The 23,908-nt window shown below is 40.8% G+C and overlaps 1 protein-coding gene across 4 annotated transcripts in view; it reads left to right on the top strand.

Annotated features, from left to right (window-relative positions):
* The first annotated feature begins 1,004 nt into the window (after positions 1-1,004).
* Positions 1,005-23,908, top strand: part of LOC116034873 (myosin phosphatase Rho interacting protein) — a 75,493-nt gene continuing 52,589 nt past the window's right edge. For 2 of the 4 annotated variants that reach the window (XM_031277630.2, XM_031277631.2), the window contains exons 1-3: positions 1,005-2,034; positions 8,373-8,450; positions 8,707-8,772. In XM_031277630.2, coding sequence (XP_031133490.1) covers positions 1,912-2,034; positions 8,373-8,450; positions 8,707-8,772 — 267 coding nt within the window. In that variant the 5' untranslated portion in view covers positions 1,005-1,911. The remainder of the gene's footprint in view (positions 2,035-8,372; positions 8,451-8,706; positions 8,773-23,908) is intronic. The other 2 variants (XM_031277633.2, XM_031277632.2) reach the window with 1 other exon arrangement.

The raw sequence follows: 23,908 nt of genomic DNA, 5'->3' as shown, positions 1-23,908 counted from the left end.
ATAGCCTACTTGTATACTGTTCTGTATACCTTTGTATGATGACCCATTCTGACCATAAAGACTCACAGATAAAGACAGACTTTGTGCTGCTTTTGGGTGTTCATGCAAATAAATGCCAAAACAAAGCAACATGGAATAACATTTTACAGATGAACAATATTTGTGTTACCAACCTATTACAGTATGCCTATATGGTAACGTGTTGAATATAATATCACAAAACGTAACGTTAATCCTTCTTTTAAACTAACATAAAGTTAAGTGACTGTCCTGATATTTAATTATCTAGCTTGTGTCAGGTAAAGTATTTTTCATTTATGCAATTAGTAGCCTAATCGAAAATGTTTGTCATGTGTGTTATTGCGGCAGCTCCGAGGCTGAACTGCAGTTCCTCGAGTCAATCCCAAAACCGCAAACTTTTACTATCTACACAAGATTAGGTATTTTGGTATGAAAACTTGCATCTTTAATTTACCCAAGTGTCATGTATCATAAATACATGTCTGACATTTGTAGCAAAGCAAACCGTTTGAAATCTGTTGGAAATTATTATTATTATTATTAATTTCTTTTTTTTAAAGATTAAAGACTTTTTGGGGGGCTTTTCCGCCTTTAATGTACAGGACAGCTAGGTGAGAAAGGGAAGAGAGAGGGGGAAGACATGCAGGAAGAAGTCACAGGTCAGACTCAAACCCTGGACCTCTGCGTCAAGGCATAAATCTCTATGTATATGTGCGCCTGCTCTACCAACTGAGCCAACGCCACTTATTATTATTATTATTATTATTATTATTATTATTATTATTATTATTATTATTATTATTATTATTATTATTATTATTATTATTATCAATAGGCTAAATTGTGAATAGACCGCCTGCCTCGACAGACATCGGCTATACATACATTAGAAGGGGGGGCTGATCCGTCCCAATATGGCGGCCGCGTACACGTATTTGGCCAATGAGGAATCTACGTCTATGGGCGGCGACAGTGAGCAGTCATCGCGAGACTCCGTAGAATTTCAGGAGCTTGTGTGCTCTCTGCTCCCTGCTCCCCTTCGCTCCGTTGGAAAAAGAAGAAAATAGACCTATTGCTGCTAACCAGGCTAGTTATGGAACCAATCCTAAATACCACTTTTGCCCTCTGTGACTGACCTTGCTTTGCAAGAGGTGCAGCGTCTCTACCTGGGAAAAAACACGAATCATTTGGATTTTCGGACTGGCTTTTTTTTAAAGTTAAGTTAAAGACGCGTTTCAGGATTTCATTACCTAGCCTATCTGCGAGTCAGCTAACTGGGCTAACCATAGCAAAAGAGCAGTGGATGAACTTCGTATGGACTGACTGCTGGGACTGGGAGAAAAGACTGCCGCGACTGGGAGAAAAGGCTGCTGTCTGCATGCAAGCTTTCTTTTGGGTTGGGTCATTCACATGGGATTCTGTAACTTGTTACTTAATGGACACTATCTCCTCGGAGCTTGAAGGTGATAGCTGTGTGCAAATGTTGTTTTTGTGGCGTACGCCATTACGTTATTGATTTGGAAACCCGCTACCAAGCTAACAGGATATTAGCCACCTTTCTCAATACTCCGCTTTGTGGTTGCAGGCCATGGATTGAAAAACATTCATCACTGACTGAGTGATGAAAAGGCTGGCTTGATGGCAGGTCATTATTTATTGGGAAGCAGCGATTGTATACAACTAAACAGCCAAAAGAAGCGTTTGATTTGAACCTTGTCAACGAATAACTCAATTTCTGTCTGGTCTTTGTACTTGAAAATGCATCGGAGTGCTGGAGCTTTTTCGAAGTTGGGATAGAAGGGACGCACAAGAAAACAGCGGGATAACGCCACTTTTGATCAAATCCTCCAGAGAAATTACTCTAGATAGTTTAAAAAGAGGTAAAATATAATGTCTGCCGCAAAAGAAAACCCCTGTAGGAAATTCCAGGCTAACTTCTTCAACAAAAGTAAATGTCAGAACTGCTTCAAACCACGAGAGTTGCATCTATTAACGGACCAGGACCTGACCCAGGTAAGCAATGCATGTTACGAACAATACTATTAACATTTATAACTTTTATATTCCCTAGTGTCGTTAATAATTTAAGGTCCCCATATATGTTTGATGGTAAAATCAATCTTAAAGTACTTGATAGGCAACAATGTCATTACAGCTATGATGTAGAGAAAGTTAGGGTGTTTGTTTTGGCTTAAGCACAAGACTTAGCTTCACTGCTTTCTTATGCCTGTCTCCATTTGACTGAACCAGAGGGGTGAAAGTAAATTCCTGTGGATTTCTTTTTGCTACAATGCCTGCCAGTTTGTTCTCTGGGATTCATTGTGTAGCCCTCGGCTGTTGTTTATCTGCAGTTGTTTGTTTTTAGTGTGTACCCCAGGCAGACTAGTGACCACTTTGTCAAAGCTAATGGGGATCTGATTGAAGAACAAAGATGAGTGGAAGCTCCATTCAGCTGTTAAGATCATATTGTAAGCATGTTTTTTGAGTCACGGTTTCTCTCTCAGATCATTAGTTTAGTCTCTGTTGTATTCTGTAATTGTTTCCAGACATAAGGCCCAGATGGGCCCTTAAACGTGACTTAAGAGCCGAACAGCAACGTCAGCATCATTTTTCCTCTGCTAGTGTGTGGGGGCACCCACTTGCTTTATTTTTCAAAAGTGTGTCGCTTGCTGCATTGAGTTCATTGCAGGTTAACCCTTCTTACTCTTGTGTTAGGATAGGCGGTTTATGGTTACATCACTTCCTCTAATCTCCCTGTGACCTGGCCCACACTCTTCAGAATCAGAAAATATTTTTTTGCCACAGTAATTACCCTACGTGGAATTTGCCTTGGGGATTGATGCATATACACAAACAAACATATTAAACATGAATACGAATAAACAATAAATACAGAAACATAAACAAATATATACAAAATAGCTGTTTAGGTAGTTTAAGCACTGTGTGCATTGGCAGTCCAATCCGCAGCCTGTATGATGACACCTGGAACCAGAGAGGCTTACCGTGCGTTCATGGACATCGGAAAAACGTTTTTCCGAGACGTCATCATTCACGTCCCTTCCTGTCGGAATCAGAGGTGGGAAACTCGGGCCAGATTTTGCTAACCGAGTTTCCCAGTTGGTGACGCGTTGTTGACAACTGACGTTTGATGTAGGCGACTTTGGTTCACTGAACATATTTCAATGACAATAAACTGTTTATTGTGGACAAATGCCTCTGCTGAGAAACATACACAGACATAACATGTTTCAAATTATTCATAAATAGGCCTATGTATAAAAAAAACAACAACACATTATCCGTGTCCATTCCTGTTCGTTGTCCTGCAGATAACACAAACACCTGACGATGTGCTGTTTGTATGCTCGCATAAGAAAACAGCAGCAAATTATTGTAGCCTCCATGTTTTCACCAGGTTTTCACACACCTGATGCTCTAGGCTACGCCCCAACATTTGGTGGCAGTCATGCAACAAGTTGTTATGCCAAACGCCAATATAACAGAAGAAGAAGAACACGCATCCCGACCATCCTAACCATGTGAACACTGGTAGTCGGAAAAACAACGTAATCACGGGGGCGGTCCCTGTTATTCCGAGGTGGCATGAACGCGCCATTATGTCGAGATTGATGTCATCGGTCCTTGCTCATCAGTGTTGTCACAGTCGCCCATAGGCTTTTGGTCTCTAGTCTGGGGTGTACTTTAGCTCACTCGGTAAAGTGTGTGCCCCATGTAGGCTTAGTCCATAGCAGTGGCCTGGATTCGAATCCAACCTGCGACCCTTTGCTGCATGCCATCCCAACTGTCCCACCTTTCATATCAATCTATACTATATAATAAAGAAAAAAGCTCCCAAAAATAATCTTAAAAACATTTCTCCATTTCTTCTTGTCACCTATCCAAACAGTTAGTGGAGAGCTCAGTTGCATAAGGAGCTTTGTAAGGATTCTGTCTGGACAGTCCTCGAACCAGTAAGGGCTACACAGCAGGCAATTACTGGCCTAAAACTATTATTATTATGTAACACCACATAAACAGTGTTAAACTTCTGAACCTTGTTGAAAAGGCTCAAGGTAAGGGTTAGACTTTGTAAAATGTCACTATTCAGAAACTCATACACGCTAACTTAGAGGAGATAAACTCAATAACCCAATGAAAAGAAAGCTCCTGTAAAGTGGTGTAATGCTGTTAAAACACCATGAATAGATGATCTGGTTAAGTAAATCTGAGCCCAAAATTAAATGCAAGTTATTCAGAACTTAAAGGGAGCTGGAGCTTGAGAATGCAGCTTTGAAACAGATAGCTCATGTGGAAAAGTTATGGGGAAGGGGAAATGTGAATGTCGGAAGGACTGTATTGTCTATGAACAATCTCTTTGTTCAAAACTGCTAGAATAAAAGGTAGGCTGGGAGTTGTTTGGTGTCATTAGGATTTTAAAAATTCTGATTCAGATTCTCTGCCCACTTCACAGAGTTGACTAATTTGTGTAGTCAGATCTGGGCCCAGGTTCCGGATGTGAAAGCCCCCTTACTGCATTATATTCCATTATGTTTTGAATTGTTACCTGCCACCAGAATTTTGTGTTTTCCTTGACATCCTTGGCACCCCTATGTATTAAATCGAGAATCGATTTTGAAACGAGAATCAATTTTTTTAATTGAATCGTGATTCACACCCTTATTAGTTAGGGTGTTGGTTTCCCCCTACAGAAATCGGTTAGAGTGGAGACTGTCAGACTGACTATATTAAAATAATGTAATTAAAACCTTAGTATATAAGTCTGCAATAGTGCACTGTTCTCTACAGCCTTGTAATTCAGTGTATTTTTGTAAAATATAATTTCCAATTCAGTGCAAATACAGTAAGTGTTGTTATTATTATTATAACAGTTAACGACATTTTTACAACAACACAACCTTAATCAACAATATCAGAATCTATCAGATATCCAAACCTTGAAAATAAATAAAATAAATACAAATTTGTATAATATTTCATGTTACTTACATCCTATTCCCTTTCAGTCGTGAGCTTGTATATTTATTTACTATCCTACTTTTGATGATAAAAAGCATAATGAGTCACTAGTAACATTTGGGCATAGAAAGTGATTATATTGCAACTAATCTGATCATGTTTGCTTGTTCATGCCGGCCCTTGCGGGGAAAAAAAACAGACTGGCCTACCGGGAATTCTCTTGGTGCTCCCAATTAGCCAATCCAGGCCTGAATCGGAGTGTAACAAGTTGACATTTCTTTTAGTTTATGTGCAAACTGAGTTTTTATTTCCCCTCAACTTTCAAGTCTGTTGTTTTCACTTGATCACATGAACTATTTGAGAAAAGTGATCATGGTATCCAGGAGATGTGGTTGAAGGCAAGACAGTGATGAAGGATGCAGACAGTCTAGGTTTACATGGGAGAGACTGTGGAATACAGGCAGGGATATGATGGAACTTGGAGTGGGAGCAGGAGACACAAGGAGAGAAAGGAAGTGTGGGGTTGGGAAATCAGAGTAGAGTTTCCCAGCGGCTGCTGCTCAACATCCCACCATGTGAGGTTATAAGGATACACAGTCAAACTTTACAAAGCCTATAGCTTATACCAAATGTTCCAGTGCAGTTACTGACTGCAATATGTTCTCAGTTGTTTTGCAATAAATAAGCCCTATAATGGAAGAGAAAACACTGACATGTAAACATGTCAAAAGCCTTATTGTTGGTTTACAGATTACTTTCATGATTTATCCACATTAGTTTGGATGTGTGAAAAGAAGAAAGCAGTACACCTGCAGATTCAAAGGGTGGTGGTGCGGTCTTTAGTGCAGGATCATTGGAGAGGAAGTTACTGCAATTGTGTGTTGTAAATGTGTAAGCAAATGCAGGGATGTGTTCTTGCTCCTTGCTTTGGAGAACATATGATTGAAATTGTCGGTCATCTTCTGCCAAATTACCAGACTGATTTTGATTTATGTGGGTCACAACATGCAACTTATTGTTTTTAATGGTTTCTGCTCATCAAAACTGCCTTTATAGGCACATCCATACAGGTTCAAACAAGGCACGTATATCTTTATGTCAGGCATGCAGTGACATGGAGCAGTAACAGGGCCAGTATTAGAATAGTAGACTAATAATCAGATCCTTCCAGCAGGATAGTTTGTGGACGAGGTGGGGGAGTGAGTGTTGCTATGAGAGCTGCATGCTAATGGATAACGCTTAAAGCAGAGTGGCTGTCATCGTTAATGGAGAGGAAACAGCTGCAGTTTTTTTTTTTTAGATCAATTTTTTATTGGTTTTTTTTATTTTTACAACATACTAGGCCTGCACGATATTGGAATAAACTTACATTGCGATATTTTTTTTCCCTGCGATATATATTGCGATATGAAAAAAAGACTAATTTGTACAAGAGGACATAAATAGCCCTATTTACTAATAAATCATTTTCAACTACTGGGGTGATTTTGTAGGGGAGTGGATCTACAAAGAAAATGAAAAAGGAAATTTTCTTATTGTGAACCAGTCTTTGTTGAACTTTAATGCTTTACAAAAAGCAAGTAAGCGCTGTGATTACTCTTCTGAAGTGATTTTGGAGAAGGAAATTAGGAAGAAATACACTGGTTGACTGACATGACACCATTGTATTCATATAATATCAATCCAGGCTAAAGTGAACGATATTAATAATGCATGCATGTTGCTTCCTCTAAATTTCAGGTTGTGGTCAACTAGCGGGACCTGCTTTGGTTGTTTGATAAATTGATTAAAATTGATCATGATTGTTGGTTTGCTGTGCATGCAGAGCCTGCATGTCACACTCTTGCAACAAACTGTGTATCCAAGAGCACTTAAACCAGTGTAAATTACGTTATATCAGAAACAGACTGCTGTTGTAGATTAGTGTTACGTTTCCAGCGTCGCAGCTCCGAACCATAACGTTAGTTGGGACAGACGCCTTGTTTCTTTAGGCTAACTATGTTAGCTTTAGCCTGGCTGGTAGCAGCTTTCTGCGGTGAAAAATGGCCGGGATATGTCGTGATTACGTTGCATTAATCAGGTGATTTAGTTTGTCTTTGCAGCGAACATAAAACACTGACTACTATAGCTTCACTACCCATGGAAAAGCATGTGCATCACTGTGTCAGCGGCAGCTGCCGCTTACGGTACTTTTCTACACACGGGAGAGCCTTTTTCTACTACTATGAGCTAACAGTTAACATAGAAACGATCAGACATACATTTAAATGCCCTCTGTAAATAGACAGTATTACATGGCTATGCTGCTGCCTGCTGGTCAGTAAATTACAACTTGCATCACATCACATCGTCCGTACCCACAGGACGTCAGACTTACTTATTGATGTACAGCAGTGCCCATAAACCTAGTCCAATGAGGGGAGAAAGGAAAGTGTGATAGCGTTCCACGTTAACGCCTTTTCTCTCTCAACTACCGCATGCTCTACTAGTCCAGGTAGAGCGAGCTAATGCTGACAGGGAGAGAGAGAGAGAATGTATCACTAATAGCCAATCCAGTCTGCTCAAAGCGATGGTCTGTTTCACAAATAGGTTGCACGTAAGGGGAACAAAAGTAGCTTCCACTTAAGGGGCCCTATCTTGTACCCTGCGCAGCACAGTGCAAAGCCCGACGCAAGTGTCTTTGCTAGTTTAAGACCAACACAGTTGTCAATTTCCCGTCCAGCGCCCGCGACTAGGATTAGCGTGTGTCTGACAGGGTAGGGGGCGTGGCATCACGATGGTGGCTCTCCATCGGGATGTCAGCCAGCCATCACGATAGACGATATCGTCACAACCCTAGTCTGTGTTGTTTTTCCGACAACATCAGTGACCGATGACCATAGTGATAGTTTGTGTCTAAGCTGCACACCGTTGTACGTACCGGTGTTGGAATCCTCTACAGTGAAATACAATCACACATTACACCGTTTAGCTGTCAGCATTTTAGGCATATTTAATCCAGCTACCAGCTAACGTTACCTGCTGTCAAGTATAACGTTAGTGTTAACTAGCGTGACATGCACCGACCACGGATTAACTATGGTCCATTACACCACTAGCAACTAGTCAGTCAATCAGTATTTGTCATACTGGCCTCATCTGATGTGGGTAAACAGGAAAGTAAGGACCTTAAACATGTCATCATCAAACAAGGCCAAAAAGGCTCACTAACTGGTTGTGTGTGTCAAAATGCACCATGAGAATAGAGTAATATCTGGATCTCAAATGTCTTTCCTCTCTCTCATATTTACATAAGCTCTCTCCCTCCTATCCCCCTCAGTTATAATGATTACCTAAATTGCTCTTTTTCTCTCCCCTTCTCTCTTTTACAGGCTAAACCTATTTATGGTGGATGGCTATGCTTGGCCCCTGAGGGAACTGACTTTGACAATCCTATGCAGAGATCCCGGGTAAGAGCATGCATTATAGGCCTGTGTTTGTTCACTAAATGGGTGTACACACAAATATGCTGGTACCGCCCCTTAATTAACAGAAATGTACTGTAGTAGGAATACTAGTCCATAGCACCATTCACTGTCCCTACACTAATGCTTAATTGTTTTTGGTCTGTTGAGAAAGAGCAATGTGTCTGTCTTCTTGTGGCTTAAAACCACCTACTAAGGTTCAAAATCAGGATTTTCTCATTGCATGTATTTCTCCTGACAGAAATGGCAACGGCGATTCTTTGTGTTGTACGAACATGGCTGTCTGCGTTTTGCACTGGATGAATCGGTAAGTAATGCATCTTGTCAACTGTTCAGACTTCCTCCTCTACTTTCATGCTGCTACTGCTACTACAACTGAATACATACTGCTGAAACCAATGCCTGGGCAATCTATCTTTTTTTGGTTCATAGTTAGAATATAGGCTGCTGGTCAGTACTCTTTATGGTTTGTTAATGATGCTTGTTATGCCCTCACATTCCCAATTTGAGCCGTCTCTCATAGTGTTTCAGCTTTAACCATTTTTTTATGTGTGATCATTTCATAAAAAAACTGTGTCTGAGATGCAGGATGGGAACAATAAGAGTATCACTCAAGGTAGGTGTCTCATCTGTTGTGCAGTGTATAGAGTGTTCTTAGGTCTGCCTAGGAATATGATAAGGATACTGCAAGCTTACCTGGAGGTTAGTTGACGAAATCATAAGGGTAAAAAGTCAACAGTGTTAAAAAAGTGCTACCTCACTGGACACATTCCCAACTAGTTCATAGAGGGGCAGTAGAGATAAGTAGGGTTTTTCTAAAAGAGCGAAACAAGTGCTGCAGAACCATCATTTCACATATAATATGCAAAATATGTTGGTAAAATGCATTGTGAATCTGATATCACCATCATAGCCATATGTTTTAAAGAGATTACTTAATAAGCATTGTGCAGTGAAAAAGGTCTGAGAACCACAGAGGTAAGGGCTAGGAAGTCACCTCTTGGTGCCCACTGTAAGCCTGTGTTTATGGTGGTTGTGACACGGGTGATCAAACCCATACGGCTGATCAGGCTGGAGATTAGACTGCTTGTGTGCGTAAACACTGGGGACCACACACTACCAGCCAGCTTGCCAGAAACACACAGACATTTTCTTTGACGTGTTGTAAAGAAGAAACGCAGAATGTTTAAACTTCTTACGTTAGGTTCTTCTAAATGAGCTACACTCCAGGACAGCAACAGTTTTCGACTAGTGGTGTAACGGACCATAGTTGATCCATGGTCCGTACGGATCAACACTCACGGTTCGGAATGCATGTGAACCGCGGATTAATTGCAAAGTATTTTTATTAACCATATTAATAACCATAATAATAGTATAAAATAAATTTTTACTGTCACTGTTACTTAAAGTAAGCTGACAAATTTCTATGGAGGGTTGCCATGAAAAGATACAGACAATGCAATGTTCTGTTCATGTGAACAGCACATGTTAATAGCAGTTGAATGTTCACACGAATGGAGCATGTTAAAAGCAGTTTATAGAGCGGCTACAGCTCTGTCGCATCAGCGGCAGTTGGTAGTTGAGTTACCCGAGAATAGGGGGCTTAGAGCCGGGGTTGGGTACCGGTATCTGCAGTTAAAGACACAAACTAGCACTATGGTCACTGCTGTTGTCGGAAAAACAACACAGACGGGACTAAATGGTGCGTTTACTTGAAACTGGTAAACCTCTAGCTGCATTCAGTTATTGTAAATTATTTTAAGTTATTGTAAAATATGATGAGCTGACTTTGTAATACCCAGACATGCCTCTGTGTATTAGCCATTTTGAATCACATTTGGTAATTCTCTTTGTGTTGTCAGTGATGGCAATGGAAGAAAACTTAGTTGTGTTTGTGTGTGTTTCCACTGTTTAATGTGTTTTCAGTGACACCCAGGCTGGTGTGCAGTTGTGTTTTCCTCTCATTGTAACAGTGATTCTAAAACCGTCTGCCTGATTGTCCTTTGGTCTTTTCATGTGCTCCACAAGGCAGGAAAACTGGGTCAAATGCTTTGTGCTCTGGACCCTGAGGATAGGAACTCTCCAAAACCTCTGAGCTGATAAGAAAACATTAATGGTCTTGATCTCATCAAGCTCCTCATTGTTTACCTAATGGCTCGAGCCACCAGTGGAGGGAGATATTATTAGTTTGAGGTCAGGTTTGAGGTTTACATTCATATAACCCGTTCCTCTCATGTGGAGTGGAGAGGTTTACAGGAACCACACCCACCCACTCTTTGACTTAAACGTTGTTTGATCACATTATCTCCACGTTATTGCTGTTTATCAACAGACCTCTTATACCAAGGAGGTTCATACCGTGCGGTACGGGCAGAAAAATATTTTTTTATTTTCGGCCCTCTATTGAAGCTGGGGGAGGCACTTTATTTTTGGAGACTTTCAGCATGTTTTAATTCAAGTGGTCTGAGAGAAAACTGGACTCCTAGAAAACTAGCAAGCCTTTTGCTATAATTTTGGTTGCATATGTTGTTAACCCTTTTAGGATTAGAATAAATAAGTCATGTAATACGATTAATATTTCAAGTTTTTTTTTCATTTAAGCATGGCAAAATATTGAAATAAATAAAATAAATATATATATATTTTTTTTTAGAACGTGAATTAGCCTCAATAAAATGTAAAACCTTTTACATTACTCAGTCATGGCAGTTAACATTCCAGAGGGTCAGCGCAAACCCCACCTCCCACATTTGCATTTCTATTCACATGCCGATTAGTTAGTATTGCGGGAGGACCTAAGGGGCCATCCACACGGAGACGCTTTTTGATGCAAACGCACGTTTTGCATCGTTTGGGCCAATCATCCAAACGGATACTGTAAACGCACTGCCTGAAAACGCACTTTTTTGAAACCTGGTTCGTTTGGATGGCAAAACCGCATACGTTCATATCAATGATGTCATTGCCACACCCCTCGACCTCTTTTGCACCCTCTCTTACCCGCGGCCACTGACACACACAACTGCGGTGAAGCTAAGCGAGCATATCCCATCTCCATGGTCCAACCAGTTCACTTCATCTAAATACTTGTCTCTGCTCCCTGACACTTCCCTCTGCCGGTCCTGGATTCTACACATAGGCAGTATATAAGAGTGGACCAACAGGTCCCGTTGCTCTGGACGGAGACCAGTGAAGGCCATTAGAAGCACTTTTCCGGTGAGCGCCGAGCGTTACTGCGCAGCCTCCAACTGAGAGAGACGACGTAAATGTGCCGTGAGCAACCTGTCTGAAAGTTGGAAGTCTTCTGGTAGCTGTGCCAAGAGAAATCTCAATCATTCCCAATCTTGCAGAGATGGAGAACGTAGGTATATGTAAGGAGATAACATAGGCACAGGCTAATTATTGCTAACTAAAATGCTAGTTAACATTAGTAATTAAACTTAAACAGCTAATGTAAGTCTGCGAGCTTCTCCTGTACTATACGGTAAATCCTCTACTATGCGACAGTAAGTCTCGTGGTTATGACACAATCGTTAGCCTATTTTTACAAAAACGTCTGCTACGGAGCCATAACGTGAGGTACAAGGTAATGGAGCCTTTTATACATTATCGTGTTTCTTTAGAAATAAACAACAGAACAATGTCTGACAGAATTGCAAAATAAAAAGCAATCCAACAGTACATTATACAATGTAAACAAAGACACGTTTTCTTGCGGCGGCCTTTATAAAATGAGCAGTGGTGAAAGTTATTATAGTCCACGGATGTATTAAGAGAACGTTATAGTCTAGTCATGTTATGATGGGAAGTGGAAGTGACTATGCTCTTCTTCTCCGTTTTTTGGTGAATTTCTGTAGCAGAAACAGCGCCGCCTATAGGCCTGGAATATGAAGTAGCGTGTTGAGTCATTTACAAATGGATTCGTTTGGATGCAACTATTCTTGAAACGTAACCAGGGAAGATGGGTAAAAAAAAGATCGTTTTGGTACGTGTGGACGTGGCCTAAGTCACACTGGACAAGCTCATGGCAAACCAGATACAATGCCATGCAGGTTCAAGCATAATTCATTTGGAGACAGCTTTGCATTTTGGAAAATGGACGGCATTCTGAGTGCCGATGTCCGCACTGCACACCCTGCAGAGCAGAGAGGTTTAGTGCGTTGTAACCATAGATTGTAAAAATAATGGACGTAGCATCAGTGATGTCACCCATGGGTTTGTGGACTGCCACTTTAAAGTTGGCATTTTGCTCGTCACCATCTTGGTATTTTGGAGCCAGAAGTGATCATTTTTGATAAGAGGGCGGAGCTGGGGATTATGACGTGGTTAAGCGAGTGTTAATTTCACGAATTACATGAATTTTTCATTTACCATAATACAGCATGCAGCAGAGAGCGCTACGGCAGAATCAAACTGTGAGTGAATTGAGAACGGGACCACTATTAACTGCATACCCTTCTTACTTATAGTATATAACACGACAATTAATAACCCACAACTAACTCTTTAACAGGACAAAACACCATAGCACACAACAATTTGTGACATAATCACTTTGTAACACTAATAATTGTACATTTACAAATTTACACCGCCGAACGGCATGCTGGGTAACATTACAGTGGCTAGCTAACCAGGTAGCGTCTGTCAAACTGGGAGAAGCTCCGGTCACTACTGCACATTCAAGAACAGAGAAGAAAGATAGAGGATGAAGAAAGACCGGAGATACAGCAGAACGTGTGCACAAGAGAGGATCCGTCTGCTGTTCTGAAATTTAAAAAAAATCCAACATAATTTAGTCACTGTTGTAGCCGGTCGTGTTACTCGGGCGCGCTAACATTAAGACCTGTTACCTCAAGCATGCAGTGGAGCAAGGGCTGCATGATATTTTGTTTTATCGTCTACATCGTGATGTATGCATGCGCGATAGTCACATCGCAGGACGTTGCGATGTTGACGCTAAAACTTTTTTGCTGCTTGACAGAAAAGTAAACTTTCACCATTCTCCTTTTCAATGATTGTTACCTTCCCCTTTTAAGACAGGTAGCCATGTGGGCAGCGTGTGTATGTGACGTAACGTTAGTCCGACGGAGGTGTTATGGGAAGTGAGGCTCTCCGTGTGTAGAAAAGTACCGTAAGCAACAGCTGCTGCACATACTTTTCCATGGGTAGTGAAGCTACAGTAGTCAGTGTTTTATGTTAGCTGCAAAGACGAAATAAATCCCCTGATTAATGCGAATTAATTACGTCTCCCGGCCATTTTTCACTGCAGAAAGCTGCTACGAGCCAGGCTAAAGCTAATATAGTTAGCCTACAGAAATAAGGTGTCTGTCCCAACTAACGTTACGGTTCGGAGCCGCGGTGCTGGAAACGTAACACTAATCTACAACAGCAGTCTGTTTCTGATATAATGTTATTTACACTGATTTAAGTGTTCTTGGATACACAGTTTGTTGCTAGTGTGTGACATGCAGGTCTGCATGTACAGCAAACCACCAATCACAATCTATGTTGATCAATTTATCTAACAAACAAGCAGGCCCCGCTAGTCGAACACAACCTGAAATTTAGAGGAAGCAACATGCATGCATTATTTATATCATTCACTTTAGCCTGGATTGATAGTATTATATGAATGCAATGGTGTCATGTCAGTCAACCAGTGTATTTAACCATCTAATTTCTCTCTCCAAAATCACTTCAGAAGAGTAGTCGCAGCGCTTACTTGCTTTGGTGTTTGTAAAGCATTAAAGTTCAACAAAGAAAAGTTACTTTTTCATTTTTATTTTCCATGTAGGTGCACTCCCCTACAAAATCACTCCAGTAGTCGAGAATGATTTATTATTTCCAAATAGAGCTATTTATTAGTATTTTTTTCGCAATATATTTCGCATGAAAAAAAATATCACAATGTCAGTTTTTTTCCCAATATCGGGCAGGCCTATTATGAACGCAATAACAATCCACCTACAGACCGTCAAGAAAGATTGGTTCAGAGCAATGATTAAAACACTGGATTTAAGATGTCTTGCCTAACCGGAATACTTCCACCAAACTACTAACTAGGGCTGGGCAATATATTGATATTATATCGATATCGTGATATGAGACTAGATATCGTGTTGATTTTGGATATCGTAATATTGTGATATGACATGTGTTGTCTTTTAATGATTTTAAAGGCTGCATTACAGTAAAGTGATGTAATTTTCTGAACTTACCAGACTAGCTGTTCTATTATTTGCCTTTTCCCCACTTAGATATTATGTCCACATTACTGATGATTATTTATCTAAAATCTAAGTGTGAAGATATTTTGTTAGAGCACCAATTCTCAACCCTAGAATATCGGTGCAATATCGATATCAAGGTATTTGGTCAAGAATATCGTGATATCTGATTTTCTCCATATTGCCCAGCCCTACTACTAACGTTATTCAAACACCAAAGCAAGCTGATAGCGGAGCTACGTCCAGTCGCCCACTTTTCTACAACAGTATGTACTTTTACGGTTTATACAGCAATCTTACAACTATTTTGTTTTGAAAAGGAAGCAATGTTAAAGTTGTTGGTATTAAAGTTGTAGACAGCTATCTGTGGTTACGTCACGTCTGTAACAGCAGGACAGTCGAGTGTGTTATCTAACTTAAACTCAGTTGAACAGGTATTTAGCTGAGCTGGACCAGAGAATATTCGGTTAACACCATTGGATGATGCTGTTTTGCCTTTATTGTTCTCCGTGAAGTTTCCTGAAAAGGATGTAATGTAGCGTTTTATGTGGAGTGAGCACTGCACCGAACTTTGTTTAAAAAAAAAAAAATGTTGCATTGCTGGTAAGGAAATAATGGGGTAGCAGGCTAATTCATGCTGATGGGAGTGGAACAAAAAAAAACAAAATAAACGTAATCGAGGTAATATGTTCAATTAATTTTAGGTCATATGGTCCAGCCCTATGACATTGTCTGCTATTTTTCACCTAGTAGACAGCAGGGTGCTATCTGAAGCAGTGGCGTCTTAAAGCAAAACTATTTTCACCACGGCAAAAGGAAAGATGCTCTCTCATCTAAAGCAGCATTCCTCCTCCAATGCCCTTATTTGGTGAACTGCAGTGAGCTTGCAGCCCCAGGACCACAGAGAGCAAGAGAAAAGGAGCCATAGCCCCTGAAAACCACAGAGGAAACGTCAGATATGCCCTAGACCCAGACATTCCACACACGGCCAGCCACAGCAAGCACCCAGCTCTGCTAATGCTGGTAATGCATCAGATAGTTAAACAGTTAGAGGAATAGTTTTGCAAGTACATCACTGTTGCATATAAGGCTAATGAAATTGAAATGAAGAATGTCAATGGATAGCTAGAGAGATGGGCTGTCATGGAGAAAGTTTTTTTCGAGAAGCATGGACATATAGTGAGACCACCCTGAAAGCTTTAAGGTTAAAAGTTCAATGACCGAACATTCTAAAGGAGATGTCAGCTGGGGACCCCTTTGCTCCAGAGCTGCTTCTGTCACCCACGTTTTAGTCAGAATAATCCACTGTATTCTCTGTTTTGAATCCACTGTTGAAGTATTTCCATCATGGCAGTGTTAGGAGAAGACTGGCAGTTCCTGTCTGTTAAGAGTTTTGATGGAGGGTGCTATGTCGAGGCACATGTACCATATAAAACACCAGTCTCCAGAGCCTGCTATGGCGGACTTGCCTTTGGCTCGGCCTGTAAAAAGCTCCTGGAATTTATCATTTATGTAGTGGGTGTACTCATTTACACACTTCATTTTAAAGCTGGCTCTGTTGTTTGTTCATGCCGCTTTTACAGGTTCTTTGGAAAGTTTACTATTGAGCATGGGCTGCTATAAAAAAAAATACGATTTTAACGTGCGAATTACCTTATAGACACATCCCTTTTTTTTTTTTAGGATAAAGCATTTTACTTCTCTCCTGAAGGTTGTAATGTTTGTTTAATTCAGTGTCTTTTGTGTTTTATGGCCTCTCATGTTATGTCAACCAGAGTGAAAACTCAAGAGCAGTCTGTGAGAAAGTTGTTGATTTTATTGATATCGCATTGCAAAGCTAAAAATAGCCAGCCCCATAGAAGGCAGACACAATTGGAGGATATGGAATTGGCCCAGTTGTGTAGAAGTCAAACCCATGACAATTATTTGTGTTTGAATGGTAGCCTTGGCAGATACATCTCCTTTGTTTTGGTGCAAGTAGTAGTGGGCAGTTTCTAGGCAACAAGTAGCTTTTATACTCCCAGGACCAGCTAGGATTAAAGGATACTAGTGCAGTGCCCGTTGAAAATGTGCCTATTTGGAACTGGCACGTTGCTTGACCTGTGATATTGCTGCTTGTAGAATTCATCAAAACCAAATTGTACCCCAAAATTACTTACAGAAGGATGCCAAACCACTTCATATGCAACTCCCCTGTATACCCTACTACTAACTTACTGATTTACCTGACAGAGAATGTTGCAGATTCAGAATGTAATCACAAAATATCACAATGACAATGTGTAGTAATCAGACATTAGCCTCATGGACTCAGGGCGCAGTGTGCTACCCACCCGGCCCGTTATGAGAGCTAATCAGCACATATCAGCGTTAATCAACCACCAGAACGTGTGTGTGTGTGTGTGTGTGTGTGTGTGTGGAGAGAGAGAGAGTGTTGTGCCGTATGATCGGTAACGAATTCACTTCAGCAGAGGTGTTACTTTCCTTACAGGTTTAGCGGCTTGGCGTTTAACGGTGAAGTAGGGGATTTGATTCGCAGGGTTATTTTGGCGACGGTAATGTTATTAGTTAGCAGTATACTTAATTAACCTGGGGTGAGTCTGCCTGGTTCAGCTCTGAGATTTTCTCGCATTGCACAGCGCTGTGAAGGAATAGTCTCCAAGATTACTTTATATTCTGCCTCTGGTTAGAAGTGGTGAATGTAGGCTACAGCTCACAGCAACTTAATACTATAGTGTCTGGCTTTTGTTTGATATTTAGTGTTGGCAAATGGCTTTTTGTTGAGTTTCCTCTTAGCGAAAAAATAGACACGGAAAAGCGATGCACCTTTATTTCGCCAACCTTATTCCACACAACAGTCGCGGTGTTCCTGTCAGCTATCTGCTCGTGCTCCAGGAAAGTGAAGAAAAGTAAGTTTGGTATATCCAGCAATCATGTAGCTAACGTTGGAAGCAGATAAAGAGTCAAAGGCGGTAACACCCCTCCCCCGCTGTTGTAAAGCGTTCTGCATGTGGCGTGCAGGTTACCTTCCCACCAAACACACCCCCAAATACGGACAACGATGTGACTCAAAAACAGTGTCTGGTAGCCTGCCTATAAGTAGTATCACGCTCTGTCTGCCACAAAAAACTCTGTAGCTGGTTGTGCTTTGCACGTGTGGGATTCTGAAACATCCTTGAATTCGGGAATTGTCGTTTGTTTATTCAAAGTCAAAGACAGTCCAAAGTAGTGCTACTTTGCACACTTTTGTGGGTCTGAGGTGCCGTGCTGTGCAGTGTGAGAGGGGGAGTGGCCAGCGGCTAGAGCAGCAAAAGCCAATGTGTGCTTCTTTTACCGATATATATTTAACGATATCTTTTGCATTTCTCATCCAAACAACATCAAACTTGGCACCGCACTTACTCGTGCCCGTAGCAAGACACGTGTTAAGTTTGAAATCCATCGGACTAACGGTTCTAGAGATATGCGCATAACACACACACAGACACACACACACACACAGACACACACACAGACAGACACACACAGACAGACAGATGTTCCTGCAATTTATAGATAGATGTACTTGATATTCAGCACATTAAATATAGCAGCAAACACATATTTTCTATGTAAAGATATGGTGAATTAATGGCGTCCTGAGCAGATAATGAAGTAGGGCTGTGCAATTAATTAAATTTGTAATCATGATTACGATTTTGGCTCCTAACGATCACAATAAAGAGTAATTGAGAAAAACAATTATTTTGCACATCACGGAGTGTTTCCGCTATATACTTCTGGCGATTGCCGCCGCTCCTTCAGTATTTTAAAAAGTGTCATGAAGTCGTAATTACACGTAATTACCCCAGATGAGACAAGAAGATAACGTTAGCTAACCCTGCAGCCCCTCTGCCTTTGACTCCCTGCTGCAGGAGACGTTGTATTCCCCCAACTGTGTTCACTTACTGTTTAAAACGTTTTCCAGGTCACCGCTCAAAACCAACATGAAAAATAATGTTCCCTCAGCATTTTGTTTTGTTGTTACACAAGTTTAGTAATGGAATGTAATTGTAAGATATAGGATGCTTTTTAGAAACAAATAATCCCCCCCCAAAGGTTAATGAGTAACCGTGTTAAATAATCGTGATTTCAATATTGACCAAAAATAATCATATTATTTTTTCCATAACCGAGCAGCCCTATAATGAAGTTGCCTCTGTGTGTGTTGTAATCTGAGCTTCTCTGTTCGTTTCGATAGCCGGTTTGGCCGTGTGTGCATGTTAGTGCCTTGTGTGGTGGTATCAGACACCGAGAGCTGTGACAAAGCATCGGTATTTGACAAGTTGGGGAACCATGTGGAGGCAATCCCAGCCCACTTTTTTTCAGTATTTCGAGTACAGCCCCATAACAAAAATAGCTTACATTTTTATAGCCCCTTTCAATGGACCCAAGGATGCTTTACATGAAGGCAGAACAAACAAAACAAAAAATAAATAAAGACATGGGATAGTGGTGGCAGTATTTGCTGGGAAATCCAGGCTCAGAATAAATGTTTGACTTCTTTATGACTAATGACATTAGTTTGTTTAGCTGCCTCCAGTACTCGTTGACCTGTAGTATTAAACCACATTTGTTACCACCAGTAAATAGGGTGTCACCAACTCATCCAGGACTTGATACCATATATAGGAAGGAAAAAAAAGTCCTCTTATCAAAAGTGCAGCTGAAATAGAATTTTATCTTAAATAACAAAAAGCCTTGTTTATTGCTAAGGCCATATGGTTACATTTAAATTATTTATTTAATATGTAATAACAATAACTTATAACAACTATTTTCTTTACCAGTCATTTGCTGTTAAACACACACACAAAGAAGAATTACTAGATGGCAGAAGGGTATTTTACATCAACATTAACGCAACACAGGCTTCTGGAGCCGGACCCAAACGCAACACTAAGTCCCGTCTCTGTTTATCCGACAGCCGCAGTGTCTATGGTGTCTCAAAGTGCAGCTAGTCTCCTCTGTGTCATTGCAGACTGCTGTACGTCCTGGTGTTGGAATCCTTTCCAGTGAAATACAGTCACACTTGACACCGTTTAGCTGTCAGCATTTTAACTGTGTTAAGCCAGCTAACATTGTAATTTCCCCTTGTGGGATTAATAAAGTATATATTATTATTATTATTATTATTATTAACGTTACTAGCGGTAGGCTAGCAGTAGGCTTACGTTACCTGCTGTATGTTCTGGCGTCATGCCCTAGGCTGTTTAAAAATGACATTGCTATTTTATTTAATTTGATCTCAACCAGTTGTAATCTTTACAAATTTAAATTGATTTTTAACCGATTCACTATGCATTGTTACATCCCTATATACTATAATAGGGGTGCGCGATTCAGAAAATGTCACGTTTCGATTCAATATCGATTTTTAGGCTCAAGATTCGATTCAAAAACGATTCTTGATATAAAAAAAAAATTATTCACAGTATGTAAATGTAGTTACTTTTCTCATGTGATTGCAGTAGACATACAATAAAAAGAAATAAAAATGAATCGATTTTTTTGAATCGGTAGAGCTTGAATCGTGATTCGAATGTGAATCGATTTTTTTGCACACCCCTATACTATAAGTACCTATTTTATTTAGTTTATTTGTATTTACAGTGAGGAAAATAAGTATTTGAACACCCTGCTTTTTTGCAAGTTCTCCCACTTAGAAATCATGGAGGGGTCTGAAATTGTCATCGTAGGTGCATGTCCACTGTGAGAGACATAATCTAAAAAAAAAAATCCAGAAATCACAATGTTTGATTTTTTAACTATTTATTTGTATGATACAGCTGCAAATAAGTATTTGAGCACCTGAGAAAATCAATGTTAATATTTGGTACAGTAGCCTTTGTTCGCAATTACAGAGGTCAAACGTTTCCTGTAGTTTTTCACCAGGTTTGCACACACTGCAGGAGGGATTTTGGCCCACTCCTCCACACAGATCTTCTCTAGATCAGTCAGGTTTCTGGGCTGTCGCTGAGAAACATGGAGTTTGAGCTCCCTCCAAAGATTCTCTATTGGGTTTAGGTCTGGAGACTGGCTAGGCCACGCCAGAACCTTGATATGCTTCTTACAGAGCCACTCCTTGGTTATCCTGGCTGTGTGCTTCGGGTCATTGTCATGTTGGAAGACCCAGCGTCGACCCATCTTCAATGCTCTAACTGAGGGAAGGAGGTTGTTCCCCAAAATCTCGCAATACATGGCCCCGGTCATCCTCTCCTTAATACAGTGCAGTCGCCCTGTCCCATGTGCAGAAAAACACCCCCAAAGCATGATGCTACCACCCCCATGCTTCACAGTAGGGATGGTGTTCTTGGGATGGTACTCATCATTCTTCTTCCTCCAAACACGGTTAGTGGAATTATGACCAAAAAGTTCTATTTTGGTCTCATCTGACCACATGACTTTCTCCCATGACTCTTCTGGATCATCCAAATGGTCATTGGCAAACTTAAGACGGGCCTTGACATGTGCTGGTTTAAGCAGGGGAACCTTCCGTGCCATGCATGATTTCAAACCATGACGTCTTAGTGTATTACCAACAGTAACCTTGGAAACGGTGGTCCCAGCTCTTTTCAGGTCATTGACCAGCTCCTCCCGTGTAGTTCTGGGCTGATTTCTCACCTTTCTTAGGATCATTGAGACCCCACGAGGTGAGATCTTGCATGGAGCCCCAGTCCGAGGGAGATTGACAGTCATGTTTAGCTTCTTCCATTTTCTAATGATTGCTCCAACAGTGGACCTTTTTTCACCAAGCTGCTTGGCAATTTCCCCGTAGCCCTTTCCAGCCTTGTGGAGGTGTACAATTTTGTCTCTAGTGTCTTCGGACAGCTCTTTGGTCTTGGCCATGTTAGTAGTTGGATTCTTACTGATTGTATGGGGTGGACAGGTGTCTTTATGCAGCTAACGACCTCAAACAGGGGCATCTAATTTAGGATAATAAATGGAGTGGAGGTGGACATTTTAAAAGGCAGACTAACAGGTCTTTGAGGGTCAGAATTCTAGCTGATAGACAGGTGTTCAAATACTTATTTGCAGCTGTATCATACAAATAAATAGTTAAAAAATCATATATTGTGATTTCTGGATTTTTTTTTTTTTAGATTATGTCTCTCACAGTGGACATGCACCTACGATGACAATTTCAGACCCCTCCATGATTTCTAAGTGGGAGAACTTGCAAAATAGCAGGGTGTTCAAATACTTATTTTCCTCACTGTATGTCTTGTTCTTATGTTGTTTTATTTTTTATTTATCACACAATTACTTTTTTTCTTAGATTTTTTTTTTTTTTACTCTTGAGCTGCTGTAACAAGTGAATTTCCTCGGTGTGGGATCAATAAAGTTCTTATCTTATACATATGGTAATGACAAAGAAAAAGTCACACACCCAAAGCATGGTAAATGAACCAGCCGGGGTACATGTTTCAAGACTGAGGAGGTGGGTTGACAACATCGCTGCAGACCCCTTGCACTGAGGACACTGAGGTCTGCCTGAGTTGTGCCCGCAAGTAGGGTGGCTGCAGGCAAAGTCAGGGAAACGAGGAGGTCCTTCCACATGAATCAGGGATTCAGCACATCAGGGAAAATCTTGTGTAATATGCTTTCAACCAATAGGTGCTTTGTAAACCAATAGTTATATTTTGAAATCAATTCTTTGAGAGACAGAAGCTAGTGTAAAGACCTTAGAACTGGAGTGATGTGATCCACTTTCTTGGTCTTAGTAAGGACTCGAGCAGCAGTGTTCTGATATAGCTGCAGCTGTCTAATTGATTTTTTTTAAGGAGGCCTGTGAAGATACCGCTACAGTAGTCGCGTCTACTAAAGATAAAAGCATGGACAAGTTTTTTCCAAATCCTGCTGAGACATAAGTCCTTTAACCTTTGATATATTCTTAACAAACAAAAACAACAAACTTGTTATACGTCGACAACTGACATTACAATGTAGTGAAATTCAATCTCTGCATTTAACTATCCTAAGAGCAGTGGACACATACAGCGCCAGGAGAGCAACTTCAGTGTCTATTACTCCAACTCTGAGCGAACTCCAGGCGAACTCTGTGCTCCTCACCAAGGGGCTTCCCAGGTGCTGCAAGCAAATCACTCCGCCCAAGTAGCAGAAGTAGCAGTGCTTTGCCTTCTGAGAATCGTTCCCAGTATGTATACGGTTAGAAGATGGCTGTGTCTCATGTGACCTTGTTATTTGTACACGCTGTGACTATACAAATCACAACATGTAAATAGGAACATGTTGGCGTTATTTTGTCACTTATTGAGAGCAGTAGGCTAGATGGAGCCGGTTATCTCCAAGATCTGTGCTAAACTAGGATAGCGGTGGGTGCATCAGACAGAGTTACGACACGCACGGAGATGAGAAGGGTATGTATGGACTTATCTAACTCTGGGGGATACAGTGAATAGCCTGGTCCTACCAGACTCTGGTACATTTCATTTGTACAGAGAGTCTGGCCTCTCTCCATTGACAAGTGTTAACTTCCTTGAAGGCGGGTACTCTGTTGAAGTTCAAAACTATTGGATCTGCCCAGAGCCACTCTGGATCTGCCATAACCAATCGCTAACGTTTGGTCGTGACGTATGCCATGCGCATTTGCAACAAGAGGGGTGACCGTCAAGGCTATTAGCATTAGCACCGCTAGCGATAGCTTTAGCCAACTACTTCACCACTAACGGAGCGAGCTGGAAAATCAAACTGTTCCCGAACCCCGTGGAGAGGAGGGCCACAACATCATGGCCACCAACACAACTCAGCAAAGATTTTTCTTGCTCGGGCTTTAACTTCTGGATATTCGGCAGCGTTGCTGCCACAACGACCGAATGGCTTCGCTCGCATCTTTCTAGTGCACGTCCTCAATGTCATCGTTCTCAACCACTCCCTCTGTTCGCTGATTGGACCTACAAATATTTGACCGGAGAAAACCTAACAATATACAGCAAACCCCATTGACATACAGTGAGGAAAATAAGTATTTGAACACCCTGCTATTTTGCAAGTTCTGCCACTTAAAAATCATGGAGGGGTCTGAAATTGTCATCGTAGGTGCATGTCCACTGTGAGAGACATAATCTAAAAAAAAAAATCCAGAAATCACAATATATGATTTTTTAACTATTTATTTGTATGATACAGCTGCAAATAAGTATTTGAACA

Source organism: Sander lucioperca, chromosome 22, assembly GCF_008315115.2.
Source record: "Sander lucioperca isolate FBNREF2018 chromosome 22, SLUC_FBN_1.2, whole genome shotgun sequence".
Classification (NCBI taxonomy): Eukaryota; Metazoa; Chordata; class Actinopteri; order Perciformes; family Percidae; genus Sander; species Sander lucioperca.
Note: the sequence above shows the minus strand (reverse complement) of the source record. Positions and strands in the feature narration are given on the sequence as shown.